The sequence below is a fragment of the Ooceraea biroi genome, chromosome 1 (genome assembly GCF_003672135.1).
Source record: "Ooceraea biroi isolate clonal line C1 chromosome 1, Obir_v5.4, whole genome shotgun sequence".
Classification (NCBI taxonomy): domain Eukaryota; kingdom Metazoa; phylum Arthropoda; class Insecta; order Hymenoptera; family Formicidae; genus Ooceraea; species Ooceraea biroi.
Window position 1 is genome coordinate 2,364,617 of NC_039506.1, and position 21,511 is coordinate 2,386,127.

General features: G+C 42.9%; 1 protein-coding gene across 13 annotated transcripts in view; it reads left to right on the plus strand.

Annotated features, from left to right (window-relative positions):
- Window positions 1-21,511, plus strand: part of LOC105280321 (broad-complex core protein) — a 68,170-nt gene that overhangs the window by 31,006 nt on the left and 15,653 nt on the right. For 8 of the 13 annotated variants that reach the window (XM_011340780.3, XM_011340781.3, XM_011340775.3 and 5 more), the window contains one exon: window positions 1,874-5,339. The exons of 2 other annotated variants lie outside the window; for them this stretch is intronic. In XM_011340780.3, the coding sequence (XP_011339082.1) occupies window positions 1,874-2,571 (698 nt within the window). In that variant the 3' untranslated portion in view covers window positions 2,572-5,339. Of the gene's footprint in view, window positions 1-1,873; window positions 5,340-5,844; window positions 10,084-10,140; window positions 15,642-21,511 lie in introns of those variants that run through there. 3 more of the 13 variants (XM_011340785.3, XM_011340786.3, XM_011340792.3) reach the window with 2 other exon arrangements.

Genomic DNA, 21,511 nt, shown 5'->3' on the forward strand with positions numbered 1-21,511 from the left:
GGGACGAAGAGAGCGAGAAGTACAACTGGCTTATATCGCGAGCTGTATTTGCGCTGTTAGAGAAGCGAACGAGTGCTCCTCGCTAAGAATAGCGATGCACGATCTACATGAGAAAACTTCAAGTCGCTTTGTGAGATGTCTCTTGCGCACCATAAAACATGTCCTCTCCGTTGTCCGAACGGGTTTCGGCCGAGGGAATGCGCGTTTGTGTCTTTGCACACACATATTCTCTCTCCGGCCAAGCATCCTCTCCCATTTCTTAGCCAGGCGTACATAGGGTTGCTCGTCTATCGGCATAATGCTCATCTATTGCGGCACGCTCGCCCTCCCCGTTGCTGGAGATATGGGGATTGTGAGGAGCGCGCGAGAACGAGTTGCTTGCGGTTTTACGATCTTTCTCTTTTTTTTCCGGACGCTTTACGCGCGTCGTACCTCAAAACATGGATACGAGCTGCTTCTGTGGAACTTGGAAAAGAGGTCCCCTGTCGCGCGTGAAACATTGGACCTAAATTCTCACTCAGAAATCTTGGGCTATAAATTTAGACTGACTGTACCGATTATGCCGCGTCCGATTCCATTCGGGCTGTTAATGCAACAGTCAGGAACACTCGACCGCCGGGTGCACGCGAGGAGGAACGCGCGAAGTTAATTTAAAATTCTTAAACACACTGAATTTCCGTCGCGGCGCCCCGCGTCCCGGACTCGTTCTACCTGAAACGGAGCAACCTATCGATCGTGGCGGTTCTCTCCGCGCTCAGAGTCAACATCAGTCATAATACAACGTAACGGTATACAGGGGTTATTAAGAATAATACACATCCTACGTATATATCTTCTTCTCGGTTGTATCGCGAGGGGGAGCGCTTCGGGGTGAATGCGGGGGCACGGGAGGTGAGCACGCGCGCGCGCTCCACGCCAGGATCACGAGGGGCGCGAAACACGAAGAGGAAGGGCAAAGTGGAGAGCGGAGAACCGACGTGGGGTAGCGCGTTGCTACGGGTAACCGGCTGGGTAAAATCCCGCAAAGAAGCGTCGCAAACTCTGCCGGGTTTCTGTTGATGATCGTTAGTGTCCTATCGACGTCTCTCTTGATGAACAATGGATATTACCCGGGGTACCAAGGGTACCGATGCATCGGCTCTCGGCGGACTGGATGGCCGATCAGCGCTCAGCGATCAGCCAGACCAGTCGAGTCGATATCTGGTACCAGTATTGCGTCAATATTGCGTCGGACTGATCTCTAAATCGCTGAATTCCTGCAGTAAGTTTTGCTGGTCTAGCGTTTCAAATTCATGACTGAGCTATTAAGAGCTGTCCAAGTTATCGATTTTCATACATAGATTTTCGACAATTCTATCGAATCGTGCGTTCCCTACAGCAGATGTTTCACACATGCTATATAAATGTTATAGTCTGTACTATGAACTCTTTTGGAAATAGAGAGAAACCTGACTCGAACCTTCCCCAAATCAGTTACAGCTTATCGATCTCGCGATGCTATGAAACGTTTCTATCTGTTGTTCGACCTTGTGTTAAGAATATATCGCCAGATATATTGCTCATTTTAACAAAAGTCCGGGATCTACTTTTACCGAGAGCTAGAGAGAGAGAGAGAGAGAGAGAGAGAGAGAGAGAGAGAGAGAGAGAGAGAGAGAGAAAGAGAGAAAGAAAGGAGGAGAAAAAGAGAGAGAGAATGAGCGAACGGGAGAGTGTATCTGTGTATGTATGTATGTATGTGCGCGTATGAGAGAAAAAGAGAGAGAGAGAAAGAGAAAAAATAAATGTCCGCTTTCGTTCTGAAAGTTGCGCGTTATGGTACTAAATGATGTCGCGTGAATCCGGTTGGACTCAGCCCCCTCCTCTTTGGTTGCAGACCAGGAGGTCGCCGAGGAGGACGGGGGTTGGCAGTCCGCTATCAACATCGAGTACCAACGACAAATACAGCAATCGAACCAAAGTACAAGTCCAAATCGATGTGGCAAAGCGATGGTGCAGCCGCAGCACCAAGACCTGCCGATAATCGATCTCTTAGACAACATTAACGATCAAATGGAGATTGTGCTGAAATCAGAGCCTGTCTCGCCAAAGATGGACGAGCTCGAGTCCTGCTTCCTGTCGAATGACGCGATTGAGGGGCACGCGGATCTCGATTCGATGCGCGAGGATCGCTATGACAGCCATCAACAACAAAAGCAACAGCAACAAACATCCCGAAGATACTCGGCTAATGACGCGATGGCGTCTTTCACGGAGCTGCGATGGCTGCGATCGCGAAACGGTTCCTCGCAATCGAAGCAGCAGCAGCAACAGCAACAGCAGGATACCACGTCGCACGCGTACAGCGAACAAGATCATAAATTCTCGAATCGCACTTACTGCAACTTTTGCCAGAAGACCTTCTCGCGCGCCTGGTCCTTGCAGAGGCACTTGGCCGACACGCATTTTTACGTGCCGCAGTCTTTATCCTGTGATCAATGCGGCAGAAGCTACAAATCCAAGAACAGCCTGGTTAGTCACAAGAGCCAGTACCACGCTAGAAAGGACCGTAAAGAGCTCGAGGCTAAGTGCTAAGTCTCTTATTGATCGGCGGTGCCGATCTAGGACATGCGTCTGCATTGTGTCGTCAAAAGGACAAAGTGAAGAATGCAGAGTGCGCGTATGACCGAGATCCTCGGAGATTTACTGCGAGAAGAGGACGATTCGAATATATCGAATGTACCTATTGCGAACACGCCTGTTTCGTGTAAATGCATTCTATCGATACGAGTCGTTATATTCTACTGTTGATGCTACTTTAACTAATATCTCGACAGTATTAGAGTGGGATTTAGCTAGTCGTTTAGTTCTCCGGCGAATTACCTCAGTTGCGACCAAAGAAATAATCGGTGCTACTTTTGCTTGCCTATAAACGCAGGGTTCTACACGAAAATGACATTAAACCTGCATAGTTATTGTACAGTTGTTGCGTCATTTTGTGGAGTTTCAAATTTGGAATTTAGGCACGCGAGAATCATCGCCATGCTTTTAGCGATACTTTTTATTCGTGATCACGAAAATGTCACAATTGTGTCATCGGTTGTACCATTTCGCATTTAGATTCGCATTCGCATCCAAGATTAGATTTGCCAAAATTACTTACTCCCAATTCTTGAATTTTATTCATTTTCAGGACTTTTTTCATACGTTTAATATACTCGTGCCCGAAACACGTAATAGTATTACTAGTCAATGACATTTGTCTAACGTGATGTAGAACGTCCGCCGTGGAATAATCGCAAATTATGCATTATCGGGGAAAGAGTTTGCGCTGTTTTGCTCGTATCTCAGAATGTTCCTCGCGACGGTGAATATTTCACGTAAAGTCGCCGTTAAAGTTACAGTTAGCCATTTAATAGAGCAGATTATTTACTAATCGGACTCGTTATTCGACGTTGTACCTCGTAATAAATATTTTACCGAGATTATGTACATACAGTTAGTTTGATACGTGCAAGAAGATTACAGAATATTATGTTTCGCGATGATCCGCGTGATACGAGCGTGCAGCCGTGTCCGTTTCGAGGTAGACAGATCGCATTGTTCCTGTACTCGTAAAATTGTAATTACATGTAAGAGAGCTCCGTATCTACTGTTAACGCGGCGTATCGCAGTGGTATACGAATCGTCGACTTGACACGACGGAGAATAAAGGAGTTAATCGAAAGAACGATGTTGTTTTCTAATGAGCGAGCACTATATCTTGCGGCCTGAGTATCGCGCGCGAGGAGAGAGAGGAAGTCTGCTAGTAGCTCTTTCGTTGGAAGACTACGAAAATGCCATTAATCATCGACGGAATATAGAAAACATTACGCTTCATCGCATCATCTCCTCATTAGAAACAGATACCGCATTTGTGTACACAGCTCGCATACACTTCTTCCATACCCTCCCATGCATATTCACACGCGTACATGTACATATAAATATATATATATATATATATATATATATATACACATATACACACACACATATATATATACACACATACATATAGATATAAGAACTACACTCTATTTTGCTGTAAATAATACGCATCGACATGGATATGTCTGGTGATCATGAACCACTAACTTCATCGCTCACGATCGTTCGCTGGAACTTTGGAACTGCTTGCACTGCGTTATCCTAATTGCGTACGAAAGAAGTAAACGTCGCAGAATTTGAGAGATGCTGCACGAATATCAAGGTTGAACGGGCCTCCCAAAACTGATTACCGCGACTGTTACCATTGTCATCGTATTCGATCGATGGTGTTCTGATAATTCGGCACATTTCTAAAAGATTTCAGTTTGATAATTTTGTGATTAATTACACCAAGCATAATTATATTATTTACTGTTTATTAAAATACATTGATGATAAAATTTACATATACAAATTTCAATATAATTTACATACGAAAAAGGTTTTTGTTACATAGTGTTTTGATGGAATATCTTTCGCAAAAAATGTCCATGTAATTAAATTAATTAAAAATTGTCTGTGGCAAAAATGCAAATGCGTTTATAAAAACGCAACGGGTATCGGAACAGGGATGATAATGCTGAAGAGAATATTGATGACAAAGACAAGGACGATGACGGTATTCATCATAACGGTAGTTATAAATCGTTTATTATACAGCATTATAAATGATAATGACCAGACTAATAATAATGAGGGATAAAACGTTATTGCGACGATGGTGATCATCATATTAATACTGATGAGGTTGAAGGTGAAAAGAATATCGATCATGACGATAATGGACATCAAAGTCTACAGAATGGCAAGATTGACGGCTTGCTCGAGAGTGAGACAATGATCGAAATGAAAATGGAGGAAGGATAACCGCGACGATGACGTTAGCAATTACGACAACAATTTTGATGACGATTTGATGAAATGCTGCGAAAGTAAAAGAGGTTGAGTGACGATGATGACGTTGACATCGACGACGCGGTTGACAATGACTTTGACTTTAGAGATAGTTGAGTGACAGATCACGATAAGAGGATCAAGAATCAGATCGATTGATGACGAGATCATATGGCCGATTTCACGGAGAGATCGACAATTCGAGAATCTCACGTGCTAGAAAACAAAACTCAAAAGAAAGAAAGGGAAGAAAACGAGAGATACGGTGACAATGGTTGCGTGTGATGTACATTAGGAGGCACATTTTCCTCATAGCAATCGTTGCGTCGCGCAATAAAGCGCAAGCGGCAACGGCAGTAGTGCAGCATCCGCGTAAGCGTATAACTTATAGGTGATTTTTGAGAAATAACATACACACACACACACACACACACACACACGTAAACATAAATTTGGGCACGGCTTGTCGGGTGACGGTGGTACGACGTTATGCTCGATTAATAAGGGGCAAAGTACTAAGAGACAAATAGAGGCAAAGAGAGAGCACACAGGACGCACACGACTATCCTTTCCGCTGCCGAGAACTGTGTGGTGGTGTGATTTAGACGTGATGGTGTGGTGTAGGAACGGAAGGTATAGGAAACGTGCAAATGGTGATGTGCGATCGCGAAAGATGCGCGAGAAAACGCGGCTAGAGCAAACAAGACCCCCCTTCGTCCCCCCCTAAAAAAAAAGAAAAAGAAGGACGAGATGTAGAGAAGCACATCGGGGAAATAACGTCCTCTCTTTCTTTTCTTTTCTGTCTATCTTGAGACCCACCCCTTTCCCTGGCCAGCCTCAACTCCCCGCAGTCTAATGTCTACCTGTCCGACGTCCGTGTGACGTTCCAAGCGCCAGAAATCCACGCAAAAGTAGTAACCCCTGTGTGTCTGGTTCTGCCGCCAGGTCTGTTGGCCGGCAGCGGCGCGAGCGATGAGTTTCGATGCGAGCCGTGCAACAAAAACCTGACTTCCCTAACGCGGTTGAAGCGGCACATACAGAACGTGCACACCAGGCCCAGCAAGGAACCGATCTGTACCATCTGCAAGCGGGTTTACTCCAGTCTAAACAGTCTGCGCAACCACAAGAGCATCTATCATCGGCAGCACAACAAAAGCGAGCAGCAAAGAAAAGAAGTAGCGCAAATCCGCGAGCGGCAGAGAGACCAGAGAGAGCACGCCGAGAGAAATTACTCTCCGCAGCAACAACAACAGCAGCAGCAACAACAGTCGCAGCCGCAACAGCAACAGCAGCAACACCAGGCTCAGCAACATCCGCGATTGGGATGAGATTGCTCGTCGTCCGTTCCCCTCGCTTTCTCTCTCTCTCCCTCTCGCGTGAATTTCTTGGCGTCGAGGGTGTACCGGACGTACACGCGACGCAAACCCACGGTACCGTTATCGATACGGATCAAAGTCCGACGCGATCCCGAGTTTCGGGATCGCCGGCAATTCGGGCGCAGGTCTCTCACCGTGCAGTGAGGATCAGCGGATGCGAATCGCAGAGTAACTCGTACTAGGACGGGGGACGAACAAGTGCAAGTGAAAAGACAAGCCGATTGATTGATCGTACGCAACTCCGTTGCGACGTGACGTGATGTAGCTGTAACTGTTCTTAGTAACTTAACGTAGCGTAGCAAGGAATCACGAGCGAGTTGAATCTCTTGAATCGGTAACGTGCCGATGAAGCGGATTTAATCGGTTACGACGAGAACGGTATGCCGGTGCATAGTTTTCCGCCACCATCCATCCCATCGAGCGTGCTCTCGCGACAAAGTAGTCGTCTATCGAGGTCACTGCGTCCCGCTTGCGTGGCGCATTGATAAGACGCGAGCTGTGGGATGAACGAGCGACGTCTTGATATAAAATGCGCGCATGATAAAAACGGGAGGCGATCTTAGGGGTGTCGCTACTCGAGTAGGTGAGCGACACCGCGGAATTGCGTTAATATTTTTTACGGAGAACGTCCGACAAGATGTTTGCATCATTTGTAAATAGTAGCGTTTCGCGCGAAAGTATCGAACCGAAATGGCTCGCGGTATCTGAATCTAAGCGATTACGTATGTGATAGGCATAACTTCTTCGATTTTCGACTAGTGCAAGGGTCGCGATTTGTTGTTATTTTTATATTATTTATGTGACGAGCAAACTATATATATATATATATATTATATATATAATTTTATATATATATGTATGCATATATATATAAAATTACAGACGAGTTCTGTTCTGTTTATCGCCTTACGTGGCGGTACAAGAAAAGGTGCGGTACAAAACGGGATAATAAAAATATTATTTAATGTATCTGATTTATTCGTAACACACATCTTTCACGTTCCCTTAGACAAGATGATTACATCTCATAACATACTCCTTTTATTTCCTACATTTCCCTAATTATACCGTTCTTTATCCTTTCTTTCAAGTTTTACAGGCATTTCTCTGCTACGATTTAGCAATAAGATCGTTTTCAGGGATTTAAGCACTTGATACGTGCATTATTAATATCACTGATTGATAGCGCTATTTGCAGCATTGACAAGTATTCTGCGATGGTTTCACAAAAAATCATAATTACATGATTTTCACTTAATTTGAATTTAACTTAATTTTTTGAGTTGAATTTCTGTATTCTACTGGGAATGATAAGTATTATATGTTATAGAAATTTTTTTATTGATTGTTATAACGGCAAAATATACTTTTTGCTTATTACTACTAAAATTCGATTTATTGCAAAGTTAATTCTGCTGTAAGATAATTTATCTGAACTTATACTGAACAAAAAATACGAACTGACATCAATCTGTCTTTCATGATGCAAAAGAAGAGCATTCTTAAAATATAGATACTGTTATTTGACATAGTTTCCCAAATTGTTCGACATCCTTCTTGCGTTATTTTATGCATGCATATGTATTTGCACTTACACAATGAATTATTTTCTTATTTTAGATTATTCCGATACTCGCATTTTATGGACATCGTAATTGCAAATAAAATATTATTGCCAAAAGTTCTCAAAAATACACATTTTTTATGCAAAGTATACGTACGCGTGTCGATGTACTTTCACTTATTTGTCACATTTTCGGGGAAGGTACGTTCTCTCCACCTGCATTATTATTATTGTCCTCTCTTTATAAAAGAAGATGAAATATTTTTATTATCTCTAATGTTATCATCTTTCTTACTTGATGTGTTGTAGTAGTTGTTACCGCCATTAACATTTTTCTCTATCGGCAAGTATTTATATTATTGTTGCTACTGCTATATTGTCGCTCCCGCTACTATTGCCTACTATACTATCACACTTTCTACACACTGTGACCGTTATTTTTATTTTATATATTAGTTGTATCGTCATTGTTTTTCTCTACTGTTGCTATTATCACGGATACTTCACTTTTCACGAAAGTCATCGAAAGTCAGTTAATATGCCGGAAGAAAGTACATTTACTTTAGCTCGGAGAAAGGTATGTGCGGACACTTCGTTACTTGTTAAGCTCGCTTGGAATCTTTTCTTTCTTCTCTCATCGGTCGTCGCTTGTGTTTCACATTCAATATCCCGTTACAAGTATATTCATAAATTACGATAAATACTACTTAAGCATAATTTACTGCCACATCAATCGGTTCTCGATTCCTTCTTATGATTCTAGACGCAGTACATGATTACGTTTTATCAGGTATAAAGTAAGATAAATGTGAAATAAAAAAAAGAAAATGCTGCTTTACATTACCGTATTACATTGGCAGGTGAAAGTCGAGTCATTTATAATGTTCCCACGTTCGCATTCAACATTCTAATGTTCGAAAACGGGAGATGATTGTGTCTGTCCGTCTTGGATTCTCGCTATCGGACTTCTCGTTACCACGAAGAGCGAAACTTCGTGGCGTTCGATAATCATCTCTCGTAAATGTAAAAATGCGAATGCGCAATCGTAAGTAAAACCGAAGACGAAACCGGACGGTCGAAGTTCGCATTAATGATCATCGGCGGTCCACGATATCATCGCGTTTATTATGCATGACCAATGACAAACCAGAGCTCCGAGCCACAAATGTAATCTCTGCGGCTAGTGATGCAGTAGAAACGCAGTAACGAACGTAACTCGAGCATCTACGTGGCTCGTAGAAACATTTCAACAGGCTGTCAGTAAGACTACCGACGGATATTCAGTAGCGACTCCTTTACTGCCGGTCTGCTGTCGATCAAAACCCCCTTTTACCCTCAACCGATCTTCATTCACCAGCTTCCCCGAACCAAGCAATCAACCAACCCAACGCGTCCATCCGTAATTGAGAACCTTACTGGTCCATAGTCTCACCGCTCTTCCTTCCTTCCTTCCTCCCTCGCCTCCAGCCCGGCACACAATTGCCCCATCTCTAGCCCTAATCATGCAAGAATACTTAGCAGCGTATCGTAACTAATCTTGTCCAGTGATATTAATAGCAGTCGTATCTTTGTTCTTGTTTGTTCCCGGTCCCGCTCGCTCGGCTATACGTTTGGCTCTGGTTCGTCATTGTTCTGTGTGTACCTACCCGCTACCTTCACGAACACGGACTTGCGCTGGGGGTCCATCCACACACGTGGCTCTCCGTGTGCCTCCTACACCACAAATATTGGTTCGTAATGGAAATATTTCTTTTTAATTGGGTGTCGATGCATATGTAACGGACTATGGTACTTGATCTCTCTCTCTTGCTTTCTCTCTTTTTCTCTATTTCGCTTTCTCTCTTTCTCTCGCTATCTCTTTCTCTATCATTTCTCTTTCATTTTTGTTTTTTCTTCTTTATTCTCTCTGTGTACTTTCCGCTTTCTCCCTATTACGCTGGTTCATATACATGCACCTCTACTTTATTTCTGCTTTACGCGTCTGCCTGCGTCTCTACCTGTTTACATCTCTGCTTTTTTATACTTATTCACGCGTGCTCAATCCGCTGTTTATCATATTTATCAACTTACGCGCCGTATTCAATACTTTTCTCTCTGCCACATTTATCGATTCATGCATGCGACTCGTTCTCTGCCTGTCTGTCGCTTCATAAAAAAAAAATATCCATATATTGCTGCTCTATCGCGCATACTCTCTTCTCTCGCGTTTTCTGATGCTACTCTCATGTGAAAACGAAAAAAAAACCTCTTACGATCGAAATCGTAAAAATGCGACGCTCGTGATGATCGCGCGGATCTCAGGTCCGCCCTCAGCGATCCTCGCGATGCGATTGTCGCATCCGTTACACGGCAGCCTGCTGCCACCAGGAATCTGTTACACGTGCGACGTGTGCGGCAAGACTCTCTCCACGAAGCTCACCCTGAAACGGCATAAAGAGCAGCAGCACTTTCAACCCCTGAACAGCGCGGTCTGCGCGCTCTGCCACAAGGTGTTCAGGACGCTCAACAGCCTGAACAACCACAAGAGCATCTACCACCGTAGACAGAAATAGAAGTGATTACGCACGCGCGTGTCTTACGTGCAAAGGGACACCACGAAACGAGCTTAATAGGGACTATACAAATTTCGCGCTGTCTCGCGCCTAAGGGTTGTGCGATATTGCGAACAGGTTGTCGACAGCGTGCCCATCGGAGAATCGCGTCGAGAGTTCTCCTCGTCTTGCTGGTTTGCCGGAGCGACATCGAATGGCCGGGCAGAGGGATGCTTTCAGTCCGTGCTCATTCGGATTCATCGGTCCACAATCTCTCTCGATCGTGCGTCTAGCGCTGCGCACGATTGTCTGGAAATGATTCCGCTTGCTGGCCTCATTAAGCTTCCCGTGACTTCTTCGACAGATACTTATGCATACTTGCCACACTCGCGTGTTTTGAATGTGTTCTCTCAAGTCGCGATAATAGCTGCAATTGGCACATCTCGGAACTCGTAACGATTCGCGCCAATGTAGGCTTTGACGGACTGATGTGATGAGGGTGACGCATGATGCTGGTGCACGAGGCGGGAATCAGCAGACAGCCGTACGTTCAGCGATAAACGCGCGACGAGGATTTATCCTCCAAACCCGTCACGGACTGCCGACTGCTTTTGTATGAGATTTGGGAAATGCAATTGTTATGTTATTATCGCCTATGGATTACATATTGATCATAATGGGTTTTTGATATTTGGGACCAGTCAGAATGTGTTAGAACGTAGGATCTGTGGATTCTTTTAGCCAGTCGTTTGTTCGTGGAAGACGCGGTTCATTAGAAAGACGGGACTTGTCATTCTTTTGGGATGGTAGGAAATTGCGTCATTGTGTTCACGATGTGTGTGTGTATGTGTGTGTCTCCTTGAATCTTCTATCTCAGCTCTGTGGGCAACAGTTTTCGCGAGAGTGAACGTCGGTTCGAGAAATCAGTGCTTCCAAAACGCGAACGTACGCGATGGATATTATCGTTGTCAATAACTGCGCTAAACTGGCGATCGATAGGACTCTGGATCGCGCGGTTATTTTGTATATTTCCAATTTTATTATTTTAGCAAGGTTCCGGATGAAATTCTGACAAGACGGTGATATTAACGTGGACATCGCGCTCCCGAGTTTTCAAAAAAATTCTTAGGATTTAATTAGTTGACGATGTTGTGATTGAGAAAGAATGAGACTGACGGGGGTGCAATCAAATGATTCAAATTAGGATTGCTTTTACCGAGTTTATTCTAATCGACGCGTAATAATCCTCCAAGTGTGTTAGCAAATCATTTATCCGCACCTATTCGCACGCAATTCACGTAAGCGATTACTTAGATCTTGCACGTAAGATTCACACGCACTAGCATTGCGATTCACGGTGATCCAATGCCACATGATGACGGATTAAGATAAAAGCGTAATCTTAATTTTACACACACAGTTGCTTGTACTTATATTTCTAAGATACGTTTCTCTTACATACTTCTTTTTTATATTTTTCGTTAATCGCGGGAACGTATAAATGATTGGTCGCACGATGGGGTACAATAGATTGAAAATACGTGAATTTTGTTTTTGATATTATTTAGGAGATCGACATTGGCGTACAATTTCGTCGAGTCTAGTTTTCAACGTTGCAGATACAGCGAACTTTGTACCTTGCATCAATCAATTATTCTTTTCATGTCTAAACGCGAAGCTCATTTCAGCTGTATCTGTCACGTAGTAGCTCGGACTCACCGCAATTATGGCCGTTCGATCTCGAAATCGATTTATTCGAGATTTAGAAACGTAGACGCACTTTGGCTGAAGCTTCGACAGTGCTTCGCGGCGCAGAACGCAGCGAACGAGTCATTGTCGAAACCGTGTCAAGAACGCTTATTGGCTATGAAACGCGATGATTAATTTAGGCTTTATTAGTTAGATCGATATAACGCGAGAGTGGATATATATTGGAGAAAGCTTTTTAGTGTCGAAGACACAATCGTCCAATTAAATGTAGGTAGCGTCCAAAAATAAGTTTTCGATAAGACTGCAAGCGAGCCCGTAATAGGCAAAGAAAGAGAGAGAGAGAAAGCTTTCGAAAGTTTAATCGTTTCGATATTAAATATTGCCCGATTTACACGGTTCTGATAATTTAAAGAGAACGCGAAAGTTTCCAAAGGTCAGAGAAGGGTAGACGTGAATTAGCCCTTAGGTTCTGCGAGGAATATTCTTATACGTAACTTTTTTCGTCGTTGCTTGGATCGAGAAGAAGATGAGAGAGAGAGAGAGAGAGAGATGCAATGGTTTAATATATACATATATATTTTACTCTAATATATTCATTCCATATTAAATGCTTTAGCGGGCTATACCTAGACTTACGTTCGTTTCTACGATATCTAACGAATTTTACAAAAAGTACCTTTTACTTTTGTTATTAATTATTATTACTCATATTATATTGCAATTATTATCATTCTATTATTAATTATTAGTAATATTGCATAGTATTGCTGTTACTATTGTTATTAATATTATTATTGGTATTATTAGCATCACACGCACATTATTTGCTCTTACTTTGCGCGCTCTGTTGTGTCACGGCCGTTTCCGTTTCGCGGCATACTTGACGGGAGCTCCCGTTTTGTAACATGTTCCACGAACGCTCCAAAAGAGTACTCCACTTTCGGTTGGAATTTCATTTTGCACGTTATTTCTCGTCTATTTCGCGCGTACCAGCGTAGCGCTGCGGAGTGTCTTCCATCGACCGGATCTCCCGAATAGTCGCGCAGCCTCTCTTTTCACGGCTTTTTAGCTGTAAAGAGGAAAACGTTCGCATCATTGAGTCGCGCGGTTGCTAATGCGGCTTTACCGGTTCGGGAAAATGACGGATGCAAGAATCGTGGCGTTAATGCAAAAATGAATAATCCAGAAGATACAGCTCGAACATTCGGGACACTAGAAGACGTCTCTCGGGCACCACTTGCGTTGTCCGCTACCGAACAGGGATTTACTCGCATCCGAAATAATAGCAGTTGTATACGTACACATACGTACATGCATACATATTCATTGCCATATCTCACTCTGAACGCTACATTTTAGTAGAACCACGACGATTCATGCCCGGGAAAAGCCTACGGTGACACGATCGGGACATCCGCCGGTTTCGTATCGCGCGAACCAGGCAGTCACAGTAAATCGCGAAGTCGGGCAGAGTCGAGCTCACAAATGCATACGGATCGGCCTAATGCGCGATCGTGGGAGGTGTGTTGGTTTGGCGATAATAGATAACAGCAGAGAGAGAGAGAGAAAGAGAGAGATCTTCTATTTTTTTGAGGACGACGTTCGCGGTCCCCGTAGGAGCGCGACTGTGGACCTCGGTGAGAGATATCGAGAAGGCGATTGCGAGCGAATGTGAGTCCACCATAATGCCGATGCGGAATTGCGGGGTGATACGAGGGTGGCAGGCGGTCACAAGTACATCAGGAGTTCGCACGCTGCTAAGGAATTGCGCGGATCACGTAATAGAGTCGGAGGGCTAGGTCGATACGCGCAAGAATACATACTTCGCGTACTTCGCGAGGCGATTGTCGAAGAGCTGCTTGGAGAGCTGCGAGCTAGAACAAAAGACTTTCTCGAACCGGTGTACCAGCTGAAACGAAGTCGATTTATGAAGTCGAGAGAGGATCAGCGCTGCGTTATTCCCGTTAATGAATTAGGTCTTTGATACATTCGAAATGCGAACGCGGAAATCAGGGAGGGAGGAAAGTGAGGGAGGGTTGAAAATCGATGTCGAATCAGGGTGGTTGGCGCAGAATTGTTGCTGGAGCACATCAGGCACGTGGACTCTGGATTTCGAGCGGAATTCGAGCGAAACCGCAAGAAGCTCCCATTATACATCGCGATCGCAGTGTGGAAGTTCGGAGTGAGACTGTTTTCAAGCAGAATCTTGATGGTAATCGGGTGGGACTCGGTGTAAGGACCGTGTAACAGCAACGATTGAGATGCGATGTCGGTGGAGCGACTCGGTCGATTCGCGTCGCGCAGATTTTCCGGATTTTCCTCGCGAAAAAACGAATTCCGCTCGATGTCGCGCACCGTCGTTGCACGCGCCTGAAATAACGTGCAGCACGCACGCGAGTGTAATATATTTTTTTCGAAGGAACCGCACACGAGGAAATCCCGAATGGACACAGCCACGCGAATTATCCGACTCGACGAGTGACAAACCCGATGACGATCGCGCGTATATCAGTGCGTTCACATTTCGGCTCGTACAGGCAATCTCTGATGCAAGTGTGCATGCACGTTGAATGCATTTATAGGTAGGCTATGATAATTTATGTTAAACTATGTTTTATGAAATGCATCGTTGGGTCGCACGTATTTTCCGCGTTTCTCTCTCTCGCGTTAATTCGAATTAATGTATCTTTCGTAGCATCGCGAGCGCGGTCGCGCGGATAACTTTACGATCAAATGATCACTCGTATGTACGTACCGGGTGCACTGTCGGTGTATACATTTGAAAGGTATTAAATAATAATTAAATGTTTTTAATCAACTGAACGAACGAAATATTTATGGCCTTGGTGCATCAAGTAGCTTTAATCTTTTTACTTTTTATCATGCAAAATACAAATGTATTTGACAATCGTGAATTGTGATTGTTATCAATCAAGAAGGCATCAGATTGGTCTATATTGAAGCAATAAGTTGTGTCGCGAGAATTTCGAAAGCAAGGAACCGTCTTAGATTGTGTGCACTTTGACGAACGCGCGAAATTACGCGCGACACGGAATGCATTAGCGCATATAATTTGTACGGGGAGAGAAGAGTTGCGTTATTGAGGAATAAAGCATAAGCAAAAAAATGAAAAAAAAAGATTGTTAAATCGAGGGAACGGAGAGGACGAGGAAGAAGAACGAAGCTTTAAATTATGAGAATAACGAACACAATTTTATAGTGGTCAGGAGATAAGAAAGAACTGATATTGATAATATTTAAATTAGTAGATTTATTCGACGAGAAAGGAATTTGTGACTATTGTAAAAATGGCCAAATATAATTGCGAATATATATATCTATATATATAAATATATATATATATATATACATATATTTATGTATGTGTGCGTGACGACACGTACGTGTACGTTTGTATATTATTTGCGCGCACACAAATGTACACGCGTGCATGCGTATGTGCACGCACACATATATACATATATAATATATATCTGCCCTCCGATCAGCGGTCGGTGCGATATTATGCGAATAATAAATTATTAATGAAATTAATGTAAATTTGACTGAATATTTAACTACAATTTATATATTAATAGAGGTTTATCTGAGCGCCTTTTCTTTGTTTATCGTTCATTTAATTCTTCGCTTTTATATATATATATACACACTCCTGTGACACGCGATATCGTGCAGCCAACAGATTACCACCGGTTTACATTTTATATTGAAGACTCGCGCGCGTTATTTCGGTACGAAGTTATTGGGACGTCATCTTTTTATTATCGTGCTCGGTCGCGCGTCGTTTTCAAGCGCGAGATGAGAAGGTTCGTAAACGCAAGCTCGTGTTCGAAACATTCTTGATCGCCATCGCGGCTCGTCCAGGCCGATCACGGAGGAGGACGATATTGTGCAATGAAAAGGACGTTGCGATCGAAAATGCACTTGCGTGCACTTGCATCATGAAAATGCAATCATCATTATTAGTGATACATCTTTCATTGTTAGTAACTATTAAATAATTAGTCTCCGGTCTTCCATGTGGGAAACATGGTGAAAAGTATCCCGCGAACAAGCAAGAGAATCGCGAGACTCGCGAGGACGAGCGCGATTAATGATACGACATGCTCGAATTGTGCAGGGATACTTAACAAAACGCTTCACGCGATATCACCTTAAATATCTTAAATATAGCTATAATTCTTACATTTACATAGCTCTGACGCTTTATTGGGCGATTTTATAAGAAGAGTTTTCTCTATCTAATTGTAAGTGGAGCTTGAAAACGAAAAGCGCGACGGAGCACCGCGCGATGGAGGAATTTAGGCCTCGTTGAAACGCGCGAGAGAAAACGCTTGCGATTTTCATTGGACATCGACAAGTGTCCGACTGGCTTCCGAAGCACGAAAGACTGAAAATATTTGTTGATTCGCACGTGTCGCGGCGGGCCGCGCAGCTTCGCGAGATCCATTTATCGCATCGGGAATGTAGGGAGACACGTGTATACATATGTGTAGGCAAATAGTTATGGTAGGAAATTTTGACTAGACAAATGCTATCTACCTGGTCAAATGGCATTTGCCTATGAAAATAATATTAATAAACGGACACAAGCCATTTGACCAGATAGCATTTGTCTAGTCAAAAGCTATTTTCCTACAATAACTATTTGCCTACAACACATATAAATCTGCGCAAGTAGCGCATAATTGACTGACCTGATTCACCTGAGAGAGAAAGAAAGAAGATTGACGACGTTCTATTATATACATGTGTATATACAGGGTGTCCCAGAATTGTGTATGAAGCTCTCGTGAGCGGGTAGAATGCATCGAACTGAGAAGAAAAGTCCTTTGCCGTTTTGAAATTTTCGCAATAGTTAACGAGTTGCTAGGCGAGCGGAGAATTGTTTATTACAAGTGGCAATGGCTAGGCAAGAGCGACTTGTAATAAACAATTCTCCGCTCGCCTAGCAACTCGTTAACTATTGCGAAAATTTCAAAACGGTAAAGGACTTTTCTTCTCAGTTCGATGCGTTCTACCCGCTCACGAGCGCTTCATACACAATTCTGGGACACCCTGTATATATATGTATTTACTGCATGTATGTCGTTAATGTAGTTTATATTTCTTCTTCTTTTTTTTCGCCGCTGCTATCTGCGACACGATTGAATCGACGACTGATTTGGACGACTGATACGTATTTCACATCGCGAACTTATATTATTAATTAGGCGACGCGTGCTGTAATGATATTGGACTGATGCGTGAAAATTTTTTGACTGATGTTACCAAATCGTTGCTTAAAAGTACCTAAATGTTAAGTTAAAGAATTTATCAATTTATAAATTGCGCGCTGAGAGAGGGAGAGAAAGAAAAAGAGAGGAGAGATTGACCGAGATCACGCTGCATTGCAGTCTCGCGGGAATCGGATAATAAGCTAAGCGAAACGAACGCTTCCCTGCGTTTCCTCCCGCTTTGTTTTTCTTGTTTATTCTTAATTTTACTTTTTTTTGCCAAGAAAGAAGCGCGCCAGTAGGTGTTAGTAATCGGTGTAATGTTAAGAGATCGACCGTGTAGTACAACAGTTGAGACGCTCGTCGCACGTGCAAACGGGTCTCTGACGCATCCCCGGTTTTTCTATTGTTTTACTCCTTTTTCTCCCTTTTTTTTATTTCTGTTTTCTCTCTCTTTCTTCCCCCGCAATTTTTCTGTACTGGCTATGTGCGTAACTTCCGCGTGCAAGTTGCACGTTGGGGTACGTATGTACGATTCGCTTTCCCGTAAAAGGAGAACCTCTCCGTTACTCCCGTAAAGCTAAACGATAGAACACAAACAGGACACTCTGTTGAAAAAGGAAAAAAGAAAAAAATAGGGAAATAGTAAAGTAAAAGGAATGCGGCGAGAATTTCATTTCGCGCGACAGCTTTCTAACGATAACAATAAGCCTCTTTAATTCCGTTACTTGCGTTACTTGTGGTAAGATTACGTTTATTACCTTTTTTTATATCTACATAGATATCGAGCAGACAGCTTTCCCGGTCAAACATTCGCACGTAACTGTCGAGTGTAAGACGTGCAAGGGGGAAAAACCGATGCAAATTACAGGGAAATATGGAAGGCCTTGCCGCAACGTCAGATCGCAAAATCTGCGTGATTAACATATCGGCCCATGAAATCCCCCCTGCCCTGCCCAGTTAGCCCTGCCTTGCCCCCCCCCCAACCCTTTGTGACAAACTTTAAAAAAATGTTTATATATTTTCAAGAGACAATTCTTCTGTTTTTGGTACAAAATGTTTCACGAGACCGCGTCGCATTTGCGCGCAAAAGCAACGCGCGTCGCACGCGGAGGGTTAATTAATCGATTTGCGGTTTAATGGTATATACATATATACATATATAAGAGATTTTTTCTTTTTTAATGTAGCGCGACGCCGTTTACGTTACTCGCAAACGCGAGTCGGTCTTCGAACGGAAAACCGTGCGTTACCGTGATATAATTTGTTATATTATTTTTCATATATGATGCTTGGTTAATATAATATATACATATTAATTTTATATATATATATATATAAAATTATATACACACGTCTCTCGTTGACGCCACCGTGACTGTCATCAATGCCGTATCTGTCGCTATCGTTACTGTCATGATTATTATTATTCTATAGGCACGATATTATATTACTATCATTTTTATTATTGTCACATCAACACGAACCGCATCACCGTCATCGATATAGCTATCATTATTATTATAATTATTATTTTTTATTACCATCAGCATTGACATTTGACATGATGATTGTTCTTATTACCGCTATCCCTATTGCTAGAGCCGCTATTATGTACCGTCTTCGTTGTCGCCGACGAATTATCTCGTAATTACTTTTCATTATTGAGTTTTCACCGCTACTATTACCCGTCTTCGTTGTCGCCAGCGAATTATCTCGTAATTACTTTTCATTATTGAGTTTTTACAAGCGCTGTCATTGCCGCTGCCATTATCACTACGATCACTATTACATATTTATCACATTATTGCTATCTGTACGGTGAATCAGTACGGTTACTGCAACTTCTTATTATTACGATCACGATTAATTATTATTATGATGATGATTATCATTGCCACCTTATTTTATTATTATTATTATTATTATTTCTAAGCAATATCAAATGCATTTTAATATATTTTCATTTTTTATATATAATAAGAAATGTACTATTTGGTTTAATAATTGGTTTGTGTTCTCACTTGTTTCTCCAGTCACCTATCACATCCTCGATAGAAAGAACAGACAGAAAGAAAGTCGTGTTTATTACGTAAACAACTCAACTTGCAAATTATTGAATGATTCAGCATACGCGACGATTTTGTCGCCGGCGTTGTACGGCGAGTTTGATTATCTTTTTCTTTCAGCCGGAAGGTAAGTGACTATCAATGCGTCTATCTAGTTCTACCAGTTGTCCGGTTAATGTATCCTCGCAATAAATCGTAACGTCAACACGCATATCGCATTATCGAGCAACTACGTTATTTTTACGATAAATTTACGTATCCTGTTCGGTGCAGAAGCTGACGGGAATCTCTGAAAATAACGTCGATTTCACCGATGTCGTTGTCGTTGTTAGTACTTGCGCGTTGTAATATTCATTGTGGAGAGGCTGGCTTTCACATGCAAGATTGTCCCAGTCCTCTTGCATCTGCGGTGTCGCGTCACGAGGAGCGATGAAACGGTTGTTCTCGCCCAGATGATATAGATCCATCAATCTTAAGTGATACGAATTGATGAAACGTGATTTCTCGGAAGCGCGGTTGGCACGAGCCAATTGCCGTATATAGACGCCGTATAAATAAGCGAAGAATCGACGTTTTCATTAGAATTCTGCATGTGGAAGCTGGCCGTCATGTTAAACCTCGTACTCGCGGTGATCAATAAGGGCCGGAGCGCAAAGAAACACACAAACGAGATATGAGAAATAAAATGTCCATAAAATAATCCGCAGGAAATGAACAATAATGTTAACCGATGTTTATCGCAAACCAGATAAATATATCGCATGTCATGATAGGTCAGGAGTTCAATAATAAAATATAAACGCGTTTATAATGTAATCCATTTTGAAAATATGTCCATTTCTCTCGTGTCTCGTTGGTGCACTTTTGCGTCTCGGCTGTCAAAGTCTCGGTGCCCTAACAAAACACCCCTTAACGCGAGCGTTTCGAAATCGAGATCGGAACCGCGCCGATCAGGAACGCGCTGCCATGAGGAGTACGAAGTAAGAATGCCTCGTTTCTCAGCGGTCACGCAGCGTTTTGATTTCCGGATTAGTTTGATCGAATCGTCTTTCCCGGTTCTTGGTTCCTCGGAGAGAAAAGAAAAAACGGGGTGAAGCTCGCGCGCGGAAGAAATTTCTCGTAGAACGTGGAACGGTGAGTACGTGCGAGGGCACAGGGGGTAATGCGTATCGCAAAAAAGTCCAAAAAGTCCAGGGCCCGGAAACGAGGGTTGCTCCCCGGGAGAGTTCCTCGTTCACGCGATCATACAAGCACGAGGGAGGGCAAGGGAGGAAGGGAGGGAGGGAATCGATTCGAGAATCGCCACGCAGCTCGCCAGAGTCACGCATATATTTATATTACATTTACGTTTTTATGTTGATATTTATTTGTTCGTTCAGTTCGTTTCTCGAGTTGCATGCTTTAAGTGTCATCCAGAATGCTCAATGTACCTACTCTCTTCGTCGTCTCATTTCTCTCATGTCTGTTAGGCTTCGTGTACACATCTGAGATCCGTCGAACAGTGTAATACATGCATACAGCTACACGAATACAAGTTGGCGAACCGCTTGTATACGTTCCACCCTTCGATGGAAGGCATGTGCGAATGTGCGCTTCCACACAGACATCCCTCCGATTTCCTCCCTCTTCCCTGGCCTTCCCTCCGTCTTCTTCTGATTCTGCCTTCTTATTATATCGCCGTTTATTTCTCTAAGTAGTATTATTTAAGGTATCATCCTTTGAATTGAGATTATATTTTCGACGACACGACGACGTTGCTGAGACTTTAAACAATTCATAACGAATCATCACAAAATAATTGCGAGCGGCATTAGTAAGAAAGGAAACAGTGAGACAAAACGGATCTTAATCAGAGATACCGTGTAGCGTATGTAAGGTAACGTATATACATATACATATATATCAACGTGAGAATGCTTATTAACCCGCATATCACGGTGCAATGAAATTCATCGCACGAGATATGCCGTATTCGTCGGATGTTTCGTAAATTATCGCATCGTAACGTACAACGGGCAAAATAGCGCATGCATACATTCGCGATTGCAGCAACTGCAATGTACGAAGCAATTCTCTCAAGTCGCAAGAAGAGCGCGGCGATTTGCAAAATGTCGCGCATCAATGG